Genomic DNA, 21,620 nt, shown 5'->3' with positions numbered 1-21,620 from the left:
CCCAGAATTATTGTGACTGAATGAGAACTCAGTTCCTATTCTTACTCTGAGATGAAACAGAGGAACTTTTAAGCAAACAGCAAAAGAGAGCGAGAGAAAGTGTGTATGTGTGTGTAAGAGACGCTGATTTTATTTCCCTTCATTTAGCTTCACCAGAACCCTCTGCAGGAGTGGAGAAGTAATGAGCCCTAAACGCTGGCTCTTCCTGATTTTATTTCATGTTATTTCATTTGATTTTATGCTATTTATTTCTCCCTCTCACCAGGGCACTATAGCACTGCAAGTGCTCGCGGCTATGCTAAATTGCCAAATTACCATTCTGAAACAGCACAAACAGGGTATTAGCAATCAGGAGCTATTGCCACGTTGCCACCGCTCAAGCGTTTGAAAGGTGCCGAGTGCTGACTTCCGCTCGTGATTTGCACAGCATGTGGCATGACGATGGTCCTCGATTTAAATATTTAAAGGGCCTGAAGGGGAAAAAAAGAGAAAGATCCAGGATCAAAGTAAGTCTAAAGTCATGTAAAAGATTATAAAAAAAAACAGATTACATCAGCAAGTGCAATATAACTTCAACCCACAAATTTAACAAATCCTGAGGAAAAACTTTCATTATTTATGTAACTTTTTAAACAGCATTTATAGCACTGTAAATTTATGTTAACAAAAGCTTTAGAACTTTTTAACTTATATTATTTGTAATAATGTTTTTAGGGATACAGCATTTATAGCACTGTATATTTGTGGTCTCTTTGGAGACTTTATGGTCTCTAAGCATTAGGTCTCTTTACCATAGAGCCAAGCCACCTAGAGATCTGACATCACTGTTTAAGTTAAGACTGAACATAATTAAAAGGTGAAGTGGACCATTCCTGCTTGACTTACCAATTAACAGGACTTCTAAACCCTTTCTCCATCTGTTATTGGTCAGCTGAACATATATTTGTACACCCGAACTCAAGGCATCAGTGGACTGTTTTTTTTCCACAATAATGACAAAAGGCTTACATCTTTTTGGAATCCACTTTATTTATTTATTTATTTATTTATTTATTTATTTATTTATTTATTTATTTATTTATTTATTTATTTATTTATTTATTTATTTATTTATTTATTTATTTATTAATACATATAGAAAATAAGGTAATGTATTGCTCAGGTGTGAATTGTTCACATACTTCAACAATATCTTGATAGTTCTGTGGGTTTCGTCTATCAAATCTTATCTTTAATTTGTATTTTATATTGGATTTAAGTCAGGTGATTGGCTGGGCCATTCTTCAGCTTTATTTTCTTTTTCTGAAAGCATTTGAGAGTGTCTTTGGCTTTGTTTTAGATTAGTGTATTGCTGAAATGTCCACAATGGTTTTATCTTCATCCTCCTGCTAATGTAGATGTCAATATTCATTACAATGACGAAGAGCAGAGGGTTGCTGAAGAACTACTGACAGATTTCAGCTGCTATTTGAGCTTTCACTACTTTTCTAAACCTCCCTTTTTTCATGTGTTCAATACTTTTTCTCTGTGTCGTTTTTTTATTACACATAACTCAATTTGTAAGTTACTAGATTTGTTTTCTTTGCATATATGGATTGCTTTGGTTGTTACCATCATCCAGGGAAAATTCATCGGCAATGGTACCTTTAGAAATATGTTTTCTGAAATAAAAAATAATGGGCATGCGTTCAATACATAATTCCCCAGCTGTATTGTTTATATACTGTTGTCACTTTATATTTATTAATGTGGTTCTGCTTATGTCATTTACTGTCGAGTTTGAGTTTTCTTTTGTTCATTTATTAATTTATTCTTTAACTCAATTACTCTTTATGGAACTTAAAAGTATCTTATTTTAGGTTTTATTGAAATATTTAATTACGCTTTGTTCCAATTATAAAAGTATTTGTAAAAGTTTGGTTCTAGTTAAAAACAGCAACAAAATTAATTATACAAAATACAAATAGTATGTAAAATAAGACTAAATATGTAAGCCTTTTCCCTCCACTATACATTTTTTATTTTATAATTTTGGTAAAAGTGTGTGCCTTAGATAGTTTCAGTACTTCCTGACTGTGATGCCTTCAAATGCCTTCTAAGTAGGCCATTGAGTTTTGAAACATGATTCTTATTTTGCTAAGCCCAATCAACCTTCTGACTTTCATCTTTTTTATTCTGCTCCATCTCAAAGTAACCTCACAGCTGATCTTACATCAGCAAAAAAGGCTTGATTAATGCCAGTGCAGGCCGCTTTAACTGATCTGTAGGCCAAGACAGATACCTGTAATTCTCCCACAAATAGCATCATATTGAACTTCCTTTGAGGAATGTTCTGGAACGTTGTCTGAGGAATGAGTGTCGTTTTGGTAGTCCACTACTGTTGAGTGATTTGTTCAGCGAGGATGAAATCAAATCCATTTGTTTTTCCTCTTGTTTAGGTTGCTCAATCATCGTAATGGTATTACGGACAGCAGAATTTACTGCTTGGATTCAGCAGGAGGTCTTCCCCACTGAAACAAAAGTTTAGGACTCACTACTGAATCAATAAATCATCCGCAAACAAACTAGCCCTACCGGGACATCCTTCATTGCTTTTGTGTGTGTGTGTGTATGTGGATGCTGTTGCGTGGATATGTGTATCGTGAATGGCTGATATTTGTTCAGCAACACATTTTCAAGATCTTGACCTTCTTGATCTGAGCTTTTTCCAGCATCAATAATGCAGGTGTGTTGAATTATTCACTAATGGTCAGCAATCTCCAAATGGCAAACTGGGATTTTGTCACCTTCTTTTACTGGAGGAGACTAGTGGCCCTTTCTCCTCTATTTCCACTTTTACCTATTTTTTTCCTCCTACACAAAACAACCATACTTGGATAATGTATCCCAGGAGGACGCTGCTTAGTTGCTGTCACTCAAAACTTTGTCATGATTTCTACCAAGGCTTGGAAAGACTCAAATAGTCAAATAGCGAAGGGTTTAGAGTGGAAGACTCTCAGCAAATCTCTACATGAAGGACCAGTTCTTCAATTCCAACCCACTTGTTTTTGCTTTGATGAGAATATATACGGCATTTTGAAAAGTGTTGAGAGAAAATGAGATTGGGTTGCTTTAATACAGTCATAAAGGTACAACAATCAAGAAAATGTAAGTGTTTTTTAACTATGCAATGACGATTTCATGTGATTTGTAGAAAAATTCAGTTTTATGGATTTTATGGATATCTATTTTAAGGAAAAAAGGGGTAAATATATATAAACGTCATGAAAGAATTAAACTCTTTCATTCATTTTCTCAAATAATTTTGCCATTTAGACAACTTATTATTTTCGTAATGTAAAATATATAAATCAATCAACTAATAAACAGTATTTCAAGAGTTCACACTTAGCTGATGATTGATTATAAAGCTTGTTTGGCATTCAGTCTCGGGAGAGAGTTCTGAGTTTATAAGATCCTTGAGCCCGGGGCCTTCCGTTTGCAAGGCGAGAGGAGAGTTTGAGCTCAGGTAGATCTTGAGAACGCCCCTGCCGTAGTAGCTAATGAACAGATAGTGATTGCTCTTGAGAGATACCTACTTACTAGGAGCATGTCTATGGTGCTAATTTGGATTTGTCAATTAACTTAAGTTGCATGCTTTTGGATGGTGGGTGGAAACCAGGGAACCCGTGGGGAAACCCACATGGGCACGGGGAGATTGTGTAAACTCCGCACAGAAACGTCAGCTGGCTTATTAAGAACTAGAACCAGTGATGTTCTTACTGTGAGGCAACAGTGCTAACCATTGGGTCACCGTGTCACCCATCTAGGAAGGGAGTCTTAAATTGGATAATGCGGGACCAGCCGCAAGCAATCATAAATAATGTATAAATAAACTTCGCTTAGCCTTACACCATGCTGCCCATTCTATTGTATTTATATTTATTAATTTAGTTAATTTAATACATTTTACTTTCCAATGTTGATGATCATTCAATGTTTATTGAAATCAGGGCATACTTTTTATTGGTTATTACATATATCTATACATAGATATTTACAGATATAATTTATATATTATAATAATGTTAATGTAAATTTTGATTTTTAAAATAAAGTGCTGATTATATGATGAAGTACTAATACAAATACACTTCTCCAAATGACAATGGGAACACGTTTCATTGGATGAAAAAAACACACAAGGCAAACAAGCCTGAAAGTCTAGGAGAAATAATAGTTATTAGATAATAATAGTTAATAGATGTTAATATAAACTGTTTTGTAACTATGAATTGCCAATTTCATGTGATATGATTTTTATGCATATGTACATTTTTTTAGAAGAAAAAAACGAGCAAGCACAAATCACCCTATTGTCATGAGAATAAATAAAAAAAATAATCAAATAAATAAATAAATAAATCTATTTTTTTCAGTTTTCACAAATAATTTCGCCATTCAGCCAACGTATTTTACTTTCATAATGGAAAACAGAGCCTTTGCTCAGTATTTTTTTAAAAGCATCTAATACAGACATGAGTCTTTTTGGTTTTTCACACCTAGATTTGGGTATCCTCTGGCATTCCTCCTTGTAGAGCCTCTCCAGTTCCTTCACATTGCATGGTAAACATTGATGGACAGCCATTTTTAGATCTCTTCATAGATGCTCAGTTTGGTTTTAGTCAGGGCTCTTGCTAGGCCATTCAAGTTGTTGTGAAGCCACTCCTTCGTTATTTTAGCTGGAATATCAGAAGAAATTGACAGTTAAATATATCATATATATCACAATATATATGTCTGAATATTTAGAACCATGTGATATTACAGTTTTTGCAAAAAATGCCAACAATTCTGTGTTTGTCAATATGGGGTGCTGTGTATACATTAATGAGGAAAAAATCAACTTAAACGATTTTAGCAAATGGCTGCAATATAACAAAGAGTGAAAAATTTAAGGGGTCTGAATACTTTCCGTACCCACTTTAAGTCTGAAAGTTTAGGGGGAGTATTAATTAATATATAATGTTAATACATGTAATATAAGCAAGAAAAACAAATAGATGCATTCATACCTTTAAAGCCCTAACAATTGACCCTTCGCTAAGCCACACCCAAAAACCGTAACCCCCCAATTGTAGCTTTGCAACCGTAGCTACGCGCAGGGGCTCTGTCAAGCTTTTGAGCGAGGGAAACAAGCCAAAGCGCTGTGCAAATGGATTGTGTAAATCTGACACCCAGTATCCTTAAAGTTTGGACGGGATGGTGGAATTTTTTCCCTTTTCAAAATCAAAAACCCAAGAGGAGAAATGACAACGTGGATCAAGCTTGGTTAGGGGCGCTAAAGGAGCAGAGTTAAGTTGGTTTTGTTTTCGATATACCTGACATCAGTGATAGATGGCAAGAACTCACACACCTCTTACCCTAAACAGACCTAAACTGTGTTTCCTACAAAAATACAAAGCAGTTTATGTTTCACAGTTGTCGATATTATGAGCACTGCTCCGTTTAAGCCTTTGCCATAGTAACTTAGGCATACTAATAGTGAATGGGTCATGAGTTATTGATCCGGAAAATACGAATCTGCAAATCTGTTGCTAACTTTACTGAACTTTATATTTCCATTTGTTTTAAGATACAAGTATTTGAAATTACAAATAAAAAGAACAAAACCGAGATATGATCACAAACTGAACACTTGTGATCAATATACTTTACCCGCAGCTGTATTTCAGTCATCTATAAAGAGCACACAGACATAGTGACAGTAAAAGGTAACTTACTATACATTGTTATGGGTCAATGATGCTAATATTCGCCACAAATTCATCAATTTCCCCTTTCTGACTGTTCTTTCTATGAATGAATTATGTAGAAGCACTGTCCATGCATGTTTCCTCGTTGGTTAGTAACCCTGTATTTTATTGCACAACAATTAATCTATCAGGTCTTTTGGCTAAACATAGAGAAATCACGGTTTAATTAGTTATTATTAGATTATTTTTAAATTTCTCCTCTCCTGCCGTGCATGAACTAAGCTGTTGAAATATCAGCGTATGAGGCGGCTAGGGTAAGCTAGCTTCAATTTTGATTTAATTATTCTGTTTTTTGTCTGGCTTTCTCGGATATCTCACCTGTTCGCCAAAAATGACTAATTATATCCCGAATGTCTGACACCTGCACATACACAATAAAAAAGACCTGCCAGGCATGAAAGCTTGACAGGCGTAGCAACAGTAACTAAGGAGGGCTGGGTTTAGCGAAGGGTCAATTGATTGAGAGTTCACTGTGAGATGACGATAGCGCTTTTGGATTCTACTCTGAAAGATTTGTGACATTTTCTCCCCTTTTGATTTCTTTCTTCTATGCCTTTTTATACCCACTTGGGTTCAAGTCTCATCTTCTGCCTGTCTTTGAACTTTGCCAGTTGAATTTCAAAGAATGTGCACTTCCCTTCTGATTGCAACAATTATCAGAAAGACCCCTAACCCCACCAGACTGTCTGTCAAACTCATGGAAACGCACATTAAATGTATAGAAATGCGCATTGCTGGCGAGTGCTGTGTCATTGTGCTCTGGTTTTCAGTGGAAAGTGTTATTCAGAACATTTAGGAGACATTTTCAGCTCCGGTCTATAGTATTGCGTAGCATTATTGTGTTGTATACAATAATTGAGCCTCATAAGCGCTCAGCTCTAATGGTATATAAATGGATAGCTTTGTTTGAGTGGATGCTTTCCGCGCACAAACATGTCAGAAGATGGTCAGAATTAGGACTGTTTGTTTGTTCAGTCATTCATCGGGCACGGACAGCTTGTTGTGTCTGGCTAATTGGAAGTCTGTAGCAGAAAGCTCTTTGGTCTGATCAATAGCCATTCACCAAGCAATAACATAACAGGGGATTGTGGCTCTGCTCGTTCGAGACAGACTGATACAATCCCACACATTCCTTGTGCTTATAGCACTGTTAGTATTCATTTTTTTCATTTTTTTTCATGAAAACTGTACACATTGTGATCATTGAGGCAAAATGTTGTATGCTTTTTTTGTATAAAAAAAGAAGATGTCTGTGTCCAATCACAGTTCAGATATAGCTTTAATTTGCTCAACCTCAGGTCATCAAAGCTGTAGGTGCTTATTTTTTTGTATGTTAAACATTAAAGTGGACTTTTAGCTGAAGCTGTTGACTGTTAGGGTACTATGTAACGTTTATTTATAAAGCACATTTAGCTTCAGTTTTGCACGGAACAAAACCAACAAAACACATTCTTAAAAAAGAAAGGATACAAATGACAATCACAGTTGTAATAAAATTAGGGTATTAACAACAACAAAAACATTAAAGATTAATAACTAGGGAAGGTGATAGATTAGTGGTTAACAAAATGCAAGGTATTGACAACCACCACCAGTGTTGCCAGATATAGCTGACTTTTTCCAACCCAAAAGCTGTCCAAATGCACTAAAAACGCCCAAAAAATTAGATTCATATTTTATTTAATTTTAATGTATTTAAATTTAAATTAACCTATAGTTTTTTGAATTGTCATAATGTTTAACCATACAGGAACCAACACCAGCAGTCACAGAACCACAACATAACCTTGATACATCAAAGCACTACCCCCTGTCACCCACACAGTGCACTTAATGTTGTGTAGATTACACTACCTATAAGAGTATGTTTTACTTTCAAAACGGAGTATAAATATTTTTGTTTGTTCTTTCTATCAATTGAGGAATAAATGATCAATAAAATTGCCATGTTAGTTTAACTGCAGGCGCTGCACGCGCATGCAAAGAGGAGTCAGATTTGTCTAGTTGGTGAAATTTTGATAAAACTCTTCTTCACCTCCTGTTGTGAATGGGCCCATGCATTTTGCGCTATGCAATGGTCACTGCTAAATGAATGGAGTAAGAGGACACAGTTAGGTTTTGTTAAATAAGTTGCATATAAAATTTACAATTTAAAACTGCCCAAATTTTGTCAATCTGCCAATGCCATTTTTTACCCGCACAATCAAATTTAAAACCGCCCAATTTGGCAACACTAACCAGCAATTTCACCACAAAAAATTATTTTCTTACTTAGTTTTTGTTCAAGTCCAAATATCTAAACATTTTTAAATCAAGGAGCATTTTCTAGACAAGCAAAATATATTGTATTGTTTTCAGAAATAATATATAAAAAGGAAGTTTTTCCTTAAATCTAGCTAAACAATCTGCCAAGGGGGTACATAAAATATTCTTGTTTTTATATATTAAACCTTCTTATTGTTTTTCTTACACCATCAGAAGATAATTCAGCTTTTTTTTTTTTAAAGCTTCATTTTGACAAAATATTTCTTAAAACAAGACTTATTTTTTATTGTTCGCCATTACCGAATGATTTCAAGGCTGTTTTGCGTTTACATTTAAGTATAAATATCATTTATTTCACCAATACCAATATTTACTAAATGCTCTTTAGAAAGAGAAAAAAAAAATTCCAAAAAAATTTAAAACTGAACCGATAATCTGTAAAAAAACGTATTTGTTAAGCAGAATTGGAACCACAAAATTTAAAACTAAACTCAACCCTAGTGCTCAACAGAGAACGTTCGAGGTTACAGAAGTAACCCTTCGTTCCCCGAGGAGGGGAACGGAAGTGCCATGAATGGAAGATTCGGATCAGAAGCCGCTTATCTGGAGAGTATTGAACGGGCCAATGAATGAAATTAATTGGCAGCGTAAGCTTGCGCAGGTGTGCGACATCTGCAATCATCTCAGCATATAAGCACACCTGAAGCCAGCAGACGCCATCCTTTTAAGCTGAAGAGACTTTCAAACAGCTAAGGGACAGTCATTATGGCGACGGAATATGGCACTTCCGTTCCCCTCCTCGGGGAACGAAGGGTTACTTCTGTAACCTCGAACGTTCCCCTTCGGTTGGGGAACTTCAGTGCCATGAATGGGAGAATATGGAAAGCGCCATAATGACTGCACCTTACCAACACCCCCGATGAGGAGATAGTCAAGCAAGCGTGACGCACCCACATCATGGGGGGCGCGGTCCTCCAACGTGTCCCTGGCCCTAATTTATCCTACTTCAACAGAAGTTTTACGGATTAGATATATTTTTTGGGAAGTCGTGAGCATCTAGATAATTCTAGGAAATACGACAGTACGTTGGGAAGCGTGCAATCCCGATAGGGAGGACGCTGCGGAGGCCATCCGTTACCCAAGGGGGGGATAGATGGCAGAATTTACCTATGGACTAGCCCTAAAAAGGGGGAGTACGCATAGCAAAGAGTGGTTAGCGGAGAGGGAAGACACGGGTCCGCCCAGGGGGGGGACTTAACCGTGGCGGAATAAGCATATGGGATCGCCTAGTGGGGATCACGCATAGCAGGCACCTATACCCAAAACGCGGGCTGACCAGCGGGCAGACCTACAACGTAGTGGGCCAGCAAGTGACTCCTCCGCTGAGTCAGTGCTGGGGGCCACGGAGGAATCTGCAGGGCTCACCTGACGGGGAACTTTACTGACAGATAAAAAAGGCGCACGTACCTCCGTGTTAGGGAGAATGGCGCAGCAAGCGTGTTTCAACACCCTACCGAGTTGTCTCCTCAATCACCAAAGGGTTACCTAATACCCTTGAGGAAACCGGCTCCACTCGCAGATTGTAAAACCTTGCAAATGTGTTGGGTGTCGCCCAGCCCGCAGCTCTACAGATGTCTGTTAGAGAGGCGCCGCGTGCATGCGCCCAAGAGGATGCAACGCTCCGAGTGGAGTGTGCACGTACTCCCGGGGGACACGGCTGACCTCGACTCGAATAAGCGAGTGAAATGGCATCCACAATCCAGTGGGATAATCTTTGTTTCGATACGGCACTTCCCTGCTGCCGACCGCCATAACAGACAAAGAGCTGCTCAGATGATCTAAAATTCTGAGTACGGTCCACATAAATGCGCAGAGCGCGAACTGGACAAAGTAAAGAAAGGGCTGGGTCTGCCTCCTCCGGGGGCAGCGCTTGCAGGTTCACTACCTGATCTCTAAAGGGGGTGGTAGGAACCTTGGGCACATAACCGGGGCGGGGTCTCAGGATAACGTGAGAGTAATCCGGCCCGAATTCCAGGCACGAGTCACTGACCGAAAATGCCTCCAGGTCCCCGACCCTCTTGATGGAGGCCAACGCAACCAGCAGAGCTGTCTTCAGGGACAGAAATCTTAGAGATACTGATTCGAGTGGCTCAAAGGGATCGGATCGCAGACTCGTGAGAACGAGGGCGAGATCCCAAGAGGGCAAGAGAGGGGGGCGAGATGGATTAATTCGCCTAGCACCCCTAAGGAACTGGATGACCAGGTTATGCTTTCCCACGGTGCCGCCAGCTACCGCGCTATGATAAGCGGAGATGGCGGCCACGTAAACCTTGAGAGTGGAGGGCGACAGCCTGCTGTCCAACTTCTCTTGAAGGAAAGAGAGCACAACACTAATCTGGCAATTTCGGGGGTCTTCTCTGCGAGAGACGCACCATTCAGTGAATAGACTCCACTTCAGGGCGTAGGCGCGCCTCGTGGAGGGGGCTCTAGCCTGAGTGATGGTATTAACCACCGCAGTCGGTAGGTTACCTAAGTCTTCCTCGCGTCTAGGGACCACACGTGGAGGTTCCAAAGATCGGGGCGAGGGTGCCAGATGGTGCCCTGTCCCTGAGAGAGTAGGTCCTCTCTCAAAGGGATCCGCCAGGGGAGGGCCGTCGCGAGGAGTGAGAGCTCTGATATCCAGGTCCGGTTGGGCCAAAGGGGCGCAACTAGCAGAACCTGTTCCTCGTCCTCCCTGACCTTGCACAGAAACTGCGCGAGCAGGCTCACTGGGGGAAACGCATACTTGCGCATGCCCCGAGGCCAGCTGTGGGCCAGTGCATCCGTGCCGAGAGAGCCCTCGGTCAGGGAAAAAAACAACTGGCAGTGAGCGTTCTCGGGGGAAGCAAACAGATCGATCTGGGCCTCCCCGAATCGCGCCCATATCAGCTGAACAGACTCGGGGTGGAGTCTCCATTCTCCAGGGCGTAACAGCTGTCGTGAGAGCGCATCGGCTGCACGATTGAGCGTGCCTGGGACGTGAATGGCGCGCAGCGATTTCAGCCGCGGGTGACTCCAGAGGAGCAGACGGCGGGCGAGCTGAGACATGCGGCGAGAGCGCATACCCCCCATGCGGTTGATATACGCCGCCGCCGCCGTACTGTCCGTCCTGACCAGCACGTGTTGCCGCTCCAGCACCGGTAAAAAGCGGTGGAGAGCGAGGAACACTGCCAACAGCTCTAGGCGATTGATATGCCAATGCAGCTGGGCACCCTTCCAGAGGCCCGCAGCCGCATGCCCGCGACACACGGCCCCCCAACCCGTGTTGGAAGCGTCTGTTGAAACAACAACATGGCTGGACGCCTGTCCTAGAGGCACACCGGCCTGTAGGAACGAGGGGTCGTTCCAAGGGCTGAGGGCGCGGCGACACAGCGCAGTAACCGAGACCCGGTGTGTGCCCGCGTGCCATGCGCGTCTGGGGACCCGATCGTGAAGCCAGTGCTGAAGTGGTCTCATATGGAGCAACCCGAGCGGCGTGACGGCGGCTGCGGATGCCATATGCCCCAGGAGCCTCTGAAAGAACTTCAGTGGGACCACTAGTTTGCTGTCGAGCTCCCTCAGACAGTTCAGCAACAGGCGAGCGCGTTCCTCGGAGAGGTGCGCTACCATGGTGATCGAGTCCAGCTCCATCCCGAGAAAAGAAATCCTCTGCACGGGGGCGAGTTTGCTCTTTTCTCGGTTGACCTGAAGCCCCAGTAGGCGGAGATGCCGAAGCACCTCGTCCCTGTGCATAATCAATTGCTCCCGCGAGTGGGCTAAAATCAGCCAGTCGTCGAGATAATTGAGTATGCGAATGCCTGCGAGCCGAAGGGGCGCTAGGGCACCCTCCGCGAGTTTGGTGAAGACCCGCGGAGACAGAGAGAGCCCGAAGGGGAGGACCTTGTACTGCCACGCTCGACCCTCGAACGCAAACCGCAGAAATTGGCGGTGGCGTGGAAGAATGGAGACATGGAAATACGCGTCCTTCAGGTCTATGGCTGCAAACCAATCCCGAGGACGAACGCATTGGAGAATGCGCCTCTGCGTGAGCATTCTGAACGGCAGCTTGTGCAGACAGCGGTTCAAAACGCGCAGATCTAGGATTGGCCGTGACCCACCGCTCTTTTTGGGTACGATGAAGTATGGGCTGTAAAACCCACTCTCCATCTCGGCTGGAGGAACCGGCTCGATTGCACCCTTCGCCAGGAGGGCAGCAATCTCCTCTCGCAAGACAGGGGCGGACAGGGGGTTGACCCTGGAGAAATACACGCCCGTAAACTTGGGGGGCCGTTTCGCGAACTGAATCGCGTAACCGAGTGTGATTGTGCGTATGAGCCACCGCGAGGGGCTGGCCCGCGCTAACCAGGCAGGCAGAGCCCTCGCTAATGGAGTCATCGCTACAATCGCTGACGTACCAGCGGTGGGGCAGCGCGGAGTGGGTGTGCTGATCCGGGAAGCACGAGGGTCCCGCGGAAAAGCTGGAGGAGAGCGATTCGCTCTGGCTCCGCACCCTGACTCCGGAGAGGGGGCTGGAGGGCTGAGGGAAGGGAGACCGTCCCCCCAGCGCTCGTGAGCCACTGGCGAAGCACGTAGAGTCTGCGAGCCGGAAGGCAGCGCGTCCCGGACTGGCAGAACTCGTGCAGTCACATCCGGGGAAGGGAAAAAGTGCTCTTTTACTGATGTTTTGGTGGCACTGAAAAGTACCGTTGTTATCGGGGCCCCGCCCTCCAGCGGGGAAAGAGCAAGTTTCCTCTTCTCCGGATGGCCTGTCTCAGGGACGCTTCGCGGTCCGTTTACCGGACTTAACGGCGCCCTGGGCAGGAGGGGCTGCCTGCTTTCGAGGTGAACGCCGCGCCCGCTTGGCCGGAGGCGCAGGCGGGGGCGGGGCAGCACTCGTTGGCGGGCGCCCTCGGCGAGGAACAGCGGAGGTGGATGGCTCGGCGGGCGGAGCGGGCTTACGGCCACGCCGATAGATGACATTGCCCATCGCATCCGACTGCTCTTTCACCGTCTTGAATTCCTGGGTGAATTCACCGACGGTGTCGCCGAACAGGCCAGCCTGGGATATGGGCGAGTCAAGAAAGCGAACTTTGTCAACGTCGCGCATATCGGCCAGGTTTAGCCAGAGGTGGCGTTCCTGAACCACAAGTGTGGACATCGTCCTCCCCAGCGCACACGCGGCGGACTTAGTAGTCCGAAGAGCATAGTCGGTCGCGGTGCGCAGCTCATGTAATAAGCTTGGGTTGGACCCGCCCTCGTGCAGCTCGGCCAGCGCCTGCGCTTGGTAGCGCTGGTAGGTGGCCATCGCGTGCAAAGCAGAAGCAGCCTGGCCCGCAGCCTTATAAGCTCTGGCTCCGAGGGAGGCAGACAACCTACAGGCTTTGGACGGGAGGCGGGGCAAACCCCGCCACGTAGAGGCGCCGCGCGGACAAAGATTGACCGCGATAGCGCGCTCCACTGACGGGATCGCCTCATACCCCCTGGCAGCTCCGCCGTCAAGGGCGGTGAGGGCGGAGGCACTCGCAGCACGGGCAGAGAAAGGTGCCCTCCAGGACTGCGTGAGCCTACTGTGCACTTCCGGGAAGAAGGGGACGAGAGGCTTCGAAGGCTTCGCCTTCTGGTCCTCTACGTAGCACCCATCTAGTCGGTCCGGCCGCGGAGCTGGGGGATAAACCATCTCCAACCCCACGGCCGAAGCAGCCCGGGAAAGCACGGCTAACATGTCCGCTTCAGGATCCGATTTGACAGCGCTCACCTGCCCGGAGGGGGCGAGCGGGTCCGGATCTTCGTCGGACAGTGAAAGCCCACCCTCCGATGCCGCGGAGGACATCTGATCTCCGGTGTCAGCGAGTGTGAGAGCTACCATCTGGTTAGACGGATCACTCTCACCACCCGAAGCTTGGATGGAGCGCCGTGAGGAGCGAGAGGTCCGCGAGCCCGTGGGCGGCGGATTAGCTCCCGCTGAAACCCTCAGATCTGCCCGAGCGCCCGCTGCTTTTTTAGAACAGGAGGCAACTGGGGTGGCTCGCTCTCTTGCGAAAGTTAGCCGCGATCTTAGCTGTGCAACGGTCATGGCATCGCAATGACGACATGAACCGCCCGCGAGCACCGCATTAACATGCTGGACCCCCAAACATGCAATGCAGTGATCGTGTCCATCATCCGGAGACAGGAAACCCCCGCATCCAGAAACGCACAGTCGGAGCGCCATCCTGAAAAGGACGTGCTGCACGACTGTGTTGCTCTTTTAGGAAAGTTGCAACTATACGCACCGCTCTGGAGGACCGGACCCAAAGAACCGCAGGCAAGGGAGTAACCCAGCTCGACCGTCTGCCACCGCGAAGACCCACTCTGGACCGGGAGACACACTCGTTCGCTCTGAAGTGCTGATCAGCAAGAGGAACCCTCATCGACTCACTCAGAAAGGATCTGAAGCGAAAAGGATGGCGTCTGCTGGCTTCAGGTGTGCTTATATGCTGAGATGATTGCAGATGTCGCACACCTGCGCAAGCTTACGCTGCCAATTAATTTCATTCATTGGCCCGTTCAATACTCTCCAGATAAGCGGCTTCTGATCCGAATCTTCCATTCATGGCACTGAAGTTCCCCAACCGAAGGGGAACAGAGAATCTCAGAGAACTGTTCAGAGATTTTGTAGATGTTTGAGCTACAGTACAAACAAGACAAAAATGTAAGTTAAAAGCATAAAAAAACAGGCGAAACCAAATTGATACTTCAGACAGACTTCTGACTTTACATTGTGATCTATGTAATCTGTCTGTGTGAGTTCTTGGAAAAGTGGTCTGTACTTAGGAGTTTTGCTGAGGTCTAATAAGTTGTATGAAACAACACTTCAGGTGGTTTGTGTGAACTGTGCTTCCTGGGATAGCATCTTTATGTGCTTTTGAATAGTATCACCAGTGTATTGGGAGTCTCTGTAGCTCACAGTGGATGGCACTTGCAAAAGACAAACACTCTTGAATTGTTTTCCATTTCAAGTAGTTATGCTGTTCTGAATCAGACAGATACAAATGCTATTTCCACAACAGGAGGGTTAGTTTGCTCGTTTGACACATTTTACACCCTCTTGAAACTGGCCTGTTCTAATCAAATGTTTTCTCCTCCTGTCCTTCTCTTTCTCTCCCTCTGAACCTGTCTTTCCTTCCCTATTTTCCTTCCTTCCTTCCCTCCATCCTCTCCATCCTTACCCCTCCCCATCACGCTCTGCGATTCCAGTGGCGGCAACAAAAAACAAAGTGAGAGGTGAGTCGGATCCTCCATCTTCCCTGCTGCTTGATAAATGGGAAGACACCGTTCCCAATAAGCTGAGCTGAGATAGCTGCCTTATCACTGCTATGAGCCAGGCAGGCAGTCGCACTGTCCTGTTCCTTCATACGCGCCCATTATTTTTGCTATTTACTACTCCTCTCCACCCTAGACCTCCTCGAACCACTCCCTCCCTCTCTTTGCTTTACTTTCTCTACCATCTTTTCTTCCCTGTCATCTTTTCCAACTAACAGAAAGCTTCTAAACTGTAGTGCTGCACAAAGCTTAGTCGCATGTAGTGACTTACAGCATGGCTAACCTTAAATTATTCCAAAACTATGATATGACCATTTCACTGTTTGTATCACTTCACTTGCCTCTGTGTGTTTTCCGTCAGACTGGCAGTCTGTCGATTTCAGTGACTCTTTCTGTAGGTTACACTTTTATGCCAGAAGGTGGCAATAAGTGATCGACTTTATGAGTGATTCACTGAATTATTCATGCGCAACACTGACTCATTGCGATAAGCGAGTCATTGAATCGTTCATCCAATCAATTTGTTAAAAAATGTTGACTCATTTGATCAAATGAGTGAGTCATTGAATCGTTCATTCAACAGTTTCATTGAAGAGCAAACCACACACCACTAGCATGTTACTCAGAAATGTGATTCTGTCACCTTATTTGGCAGAGAAAAAGTAAAGAAAAAAGATGGAAATGTTGTCTAAAATGTAAGTTACTCTGTATGAACAATTCATTGAACTTTTATAAAATCTACAGTATCATTTGCAGGAGATGAGCCATATGTAAGTGACATTGACACTTTGAACAATGTAAACTCCAGTAGTGTTTACTATTGCTTGTTGGATTTGCATTGCTGAAATCTTGTCATTTCCAAAAATAAAATCCAGGAGAACTGGAAAAAAAATCCTAACATTCATTCTATAAAGTTTGCAATATAGATTTGTTATGTTAAACAACAAAAATTAGTTTATTCACACACTATCTGTTTAGAATGAATTTCTGTCTGATTTCAATAAATGTAAACCTAATTTCCATAATTTCAAATTTCATTTCATTTTCGTCCGCTTTTTCGGGGCCGGGTCACGGGGGTCGCCTAGTCTTAGGAGAGAACCCCAGACCTCACTCTCCCCAGACACTTCCTCCAACTTCTCCAGGAGGATCCCGAGGTAGTCCCTCTAGTGTGTCCTGGGTCTTCTCCAAGGCCTGCTCACAGGTAGGCTTCCCTGAGGCATCTGAAACAGAAGCCCAAGCCACCTCAGCTGTCTTCTCTCGATGTGGAGGAGCAGTGGCAGCCCCTCACCCTATCTATAAGGGTGCATTCTACCACCCTGCGAACAAAACTCATTTAGGCCGCTTGTATCTGAGATATTGTCCTTTACGTTATGACGCAAAGCTCATGACCATAGGTGAGAGTAGGAACATAGATTGACAAGTAAATCAAGAGCTTTGCCTTTCGGCTCAGCTTCTTTTTTCTCACAATGGACAATTACATCAACCTCATTACTGCTGTCGCTGCGCTGATCCGCCTGGCAATGTCACGTCCTATCCTTCCCTCACTCGTGAACAAACCCCAAGATACTTGAACTCCTCCACCTGGCATAAGAACTTGGAGGTGCTGATTCTCATCCCAGCCGCATCCCACTCGGGAACAAACCACCACAGTGCATGCTGACAAATCTCAAATAATAAAAGAAATGTATTATTATGAAGAGGATAAGCCTCTTGAGATGAATCATTTAAATTGCAAAGGTTTGCCTATATACATAAATGTTTGGCTGGGTCATAGATGAAAAAGAACAAAGAGCCCGGGGGTTGTCTTGTAGACGAAAGTGAAGACTGGGGAGGGGGTGGTGGGAGTTGGTTTTAAGATTGAAGGGCCCTAAAATGGCATGGACCCTTTGAATCATCCTAACTTTCCCCCTTAGTGGCGCCCCTGCCTAAAATATAAATATTCAAACATATGCAAACAGAAATACAGGTATTCTGGTAATAAGGTACAAGAGCATTTGTGGGGAATTTAATAAAGTTAATTGGAAAGGAAGTTAGAGATCGAACAATTAGAAAATAGAAAGGTGCTTTATATTTATTCATTCATTCATTTTCTTGTCGGCTTAGTCCCTTTGTTAATCTGGGGTCGCCACAGCAGAATGAACCGCCAACTTATCCAAGTATTTTACACAGCGGATGCCCTTCCAGCTGCAACCCATCTCTGGGAAACATTCACACACACATTCATTCACCACAGACAATTTAGCCTACCCAATTCACCTGTACTGCATGTCTTTGGACTGTGGGGAAAACCGGTGCACCCGGAGGAAACCCACGCAAAGGCAGGGAGAAGATGCAAACTCCACATAGAAACGTCAACTGAGCCGAGGTTCGAACCAGCGACCTTCTTGCTGTGAGGCGACAGCACTACCTACTGCGCCACTGCCTCGCCGCTTTATATATATATATATATATATATATATATATATATATATATATATATATATATATATATATATATATATATATATATATGTATATATATATATATATATATATATAATTAAAGAGATTGAGGATAACACAGTGAGAAATATTTAAGATGACAAATTTATATTGCTGACTAGACAATAATTTATTTTGTTTTGATACAAATCTTTCTTACAATGAATCAGAGTTAGTTTATATGAATATATTTTGCTGTCAACACAGAAAACAAACTCCACAGACAAAAATAACTTCAACTGAGATCTGGATATTGTGTGAATGTGTGCATACGTGTTTGTATTGATGTCAGGAGTGACCAACTGTTTTCTGATGGCTCACTCCAGTTCATTAATTTCATTAAGTTACAAAACAGGCAAAATAGACTGAAACATCAACAAATCTTAAGGCATGTGTCCAGGCACGTGAACACATAGGGCTCAACCTGTGCAGTGCATATGCCCTTTTTAGTCTTGGATAGAAAGTGCCCTTCCAAAATGATCAAAAGTGCCCCCGCGACGCGACACACCCTCCGTCCCGCCCTTCAGTAGGCGCGCCACATCACCGCTCTTAAGTACGCGCACTCAACCCCCTTCCCCTGCTTTACAGTACGCGACATCAACAACAACCCCCCCCCCCTTTTTTTTTTTCAAACAATTTATCCAGCACATGCCCTTTGGACGGTCTCTGCACGGGCCTGCATGTGTCCACCAAAGTGAACAACTGAAAGTTCTTCTAAAAAAAAAACACTGAGCTGTAAGCACTTTTCCAAATGCTAAAATAATGTCCAAGTTGTGTGGATTTCTCAGCGTAACCAATCTCTGCAACCACACAACTACATTAGCAACCTGCAAGACACTGAAATCATGCCAACCACTAGCATGGTGGTGGATTTTGCATAGTATAAGAGGCACATTTCAGTGAAGAATGTTTCATTGTGTCCCATTTCTTTCTGCAAAATAGAGGTTTATGAGGATTTTCTGTCTAACTCAACTACTGTTATGCTGTGTTGCCATTGGATATTTATATAGAACAGTTCCTCCCATGCGCACAACTTTTTCGATGTCACCTTGCATTTTTGTCACAGCAAGCAAAAGGAAGGTGCCTTTTTTTGCCACCTACATTCAAAAGCTTATTCTCATTTTTGTGCTTCAATAGACAAAGCACATGAATATCAATCTGTACAAAATGCTTTTTAAATTTTAGGCTTTTATTTGTGTATATAGACTGTATGTGTGGCTAGAAAAGATTATTTATTGAGGAGACCAACAACACTGCAGCAATTTTAAGGACTCACCTCCGAGCCTGTGCTTGCATTGTGTCAAAGTATAAGGCATTTTTTATCATAGACGTCTGCTGTATAAAGAGCATTAAACTGACCCTGTGGTTTATGGCTGTATTTGTTTCACTTTATTGTGACAGTGCGCCCTTCAGAGCGCGGCCGTATAATTTCACAGTTTGCTGTTTGCCACATAGTTAGGCATTAAATTTAAAAGATACTTTCACTTAAGTGGTTCAGAGAGAAGCAGTGAAATATTTACAAGGGTAAGTTCACAGAGGTTATGTATGGCTTGGTAAGCCACAGGGAAGTAAGATTTCTTTGATTGCACACAAACAAATACTTGCATGCACACACACAGAAATCAGTTCAAACAAATGCATTCAACTTCAGTAAAGTCAATGGATTCATGTGGAAAACACTTTACTGCCTTGGGGTAAACAAAATAAAGAATAATAATAAAAAATATATACATAAAACGGTAAATACAGCTTTTCATAATTCACTTGTCACAATTGGGAGCACAGTCAAAGTTGCAGATACTAGGTCACCTTATTCCACCTTTCCACTGCATATGACAAACGACAAGCAACAGACCGAAAGTCATTAATTTCCAATGGAGAGTTGTCCGGGAGCTGCGCGGAGATTCGATCATTTTTGGATGCAGAAAATTAGGGTACGATTTGAGCTGCGATTCCGTTAAAATATTTGAACTTCTGCGACTAGACCGTATGCAACCGGATGTGATGTATGCCAGTGTTGTCCAAACAGGTCCGTGCAGCCGAGATGAGAAATATGATTTATTTATTTTTTTAAATCCCAAAAAGTCTAAATTAAAAAACATTTCTATTCATAAATGAGTAACATATATATTTTTTATTACGTTGTCTCCACATTTCCTCCAAATTGTTTAGCGGTCTATGAGTTTCTAGCATTCAACACTGAAAAGTCTGTGTAACTTCCACTGTATTCTGACAGTCTTGTTTAAATGTTGTGTGCAGTGGAAAGCCGGATATAAAGTGACAAGTCACTATTGAGCTTATGGGCTCTATTTTATCGGTCTCGGCGCAAAGTCTAAAGCTCATGGCGCAAAGGCATTGAGGCCGTGCCCGAATCCACTTTTGCTATTTTAAAGACGGAAAATATGCTTTTGCACCTTGGCTCATGGTCTAACAGGGTTGTGCTTATTCTCTTAGGTTATGGGTGTGTTTTGAGTATAATGTGCATTAAACCAATCAAAGTCTCATCTCTCATTCCCTTTAAGAGTCAGTTGTGTTGTGCCATGATGCATTTGCTATTTACATGGCAGACTTTTTAAGAGGAAAAACTGAATGCTTTACTAGCGAAAAAAAACAGTTAAACAAACCATTCCAGCGTGTGGATAAAGAATGAGCCTCCTCCATTTTGCCTCTTTCTCTTTACTTTACTTTTACACTTTACTCCTTTACTTTAGTGAATAAGGAAATGGTGGAAACTCACTCTAGTGAAGACATCCATTACTCAACATATTTAATTGTGTTTATTAAGCACAAAGATTTTTTTCAAAACTATTTCTAAATTCAGTTTTAATTAACAAACAAATAAATGAACAATAGTTACGAAGTGTGGTCAAAAGAGTTATATCCAAACACACGTCCTATTCTTATGCCTAGGTGGACATATCTAAATTTGTTTTTATTAAAGCAAATATAATATGTATATAATAAATAATACTGATAATAATAATATTATACAAATGCAAATTGTCATGAATAAACTGAAAAAAGCCGCTTGGAGGTTGTGGATTTTATATTTATGTAAAAAAAACATATATTTTTTGTAACTTTTTAATCCTTTATTAGGTAAAACTTTACAATAAGGTTCATTAGTTAATGCATTTACTAACATGAACTAATCATGAAAAACACATGTACAGCCTTTATTAATCATAATTGAACATTTACCAATGCATTATTAACATCCAAGTCCATGCTTGTTAACATTAGTTAATGCACCATGAGTTAAGATGAGCTAACAATGAACTACTGTATTTTCATTAACCAACGTTAACTAACATGAAAAAATACAGTAGTACCTGTATTGTTTATTTTTTGTTCATGTTAGTAAATGCATTAATTAACATTAACTAATGAACCTTATTGTAAAGTGTGACCCTTTATTTTTTTTATATGTTGAGATACTTGTGTATTGTTGTACATCCTGTGTATGTATTAAGCAATTTGCAAGCATTTTTGTACATACAGTAACGAACGCACTCTGCACTGGACTTTAGACGAGGTTTGCTCAATGGCACGGTCTATTTCAGTTCTTCAAAAAATGTCAACAATGCACCTTAACATACCTGTCCAGAACAAAACACCCACAAAGTGGCATAAATGGATTTGCTATGAAAACAACGTGGCGCAAAATGTGAAATTTAGGGAAAATAGCAACAAAACAAAACAAGTCAAGCATGTCTTGCACCTTATTGCGCTAAATTTATAATAGAAACCGATATAAAT

General features: G+C 42.7%; 1 protein-coding gene across 22 annotated transcripts in view; it reads left to right on the top strand.

Moving 5' to 3' along the window:
* The window catches only part of cadm2a (cell adhesion molecule 2a), an 877,490-nt gene that overhangs the window by 697,765 nt on the left and 158,105 nt on the right, over nt 1-21,620 (top strand). For 8 of the 22 annotated variants that reach the window (XR_012385990.1, XR_012385993.1, XM_073914199.1 and 5 more), the window contains 1 exon segment: nt 15,315-15,341. The exons of the other annotated variants lie outside the window; for them this stretch is intronic. Coding sequence is in view for 4 of the 8 variants with exons in the window: in XM_073914199.1 (XP_073770300.1) it covers nt 15,315-15,341 (27 nt within the window). In the remaining 4 variants the exon portion in view is untranslated. 22 annotated transcript variants of the gene reach the window in all.

Source organism: Danio rerio, chromosome 10, assembly GCF_049306965.1.
Source record: "Danio rerio strain Tuebingen ecotype United States chromosome 10, GRCz12tu, whole genome shotgun sequence".
Taxonomy (NCBI): Eukaryota; Metazoa; Chordata; class Actinopteri; order Cypriniformes; family Danionidae; genus Danio; species Danio rerio.
This window is presented reverse-complemented; position numbering and strand designations above follow the sequence as displayed.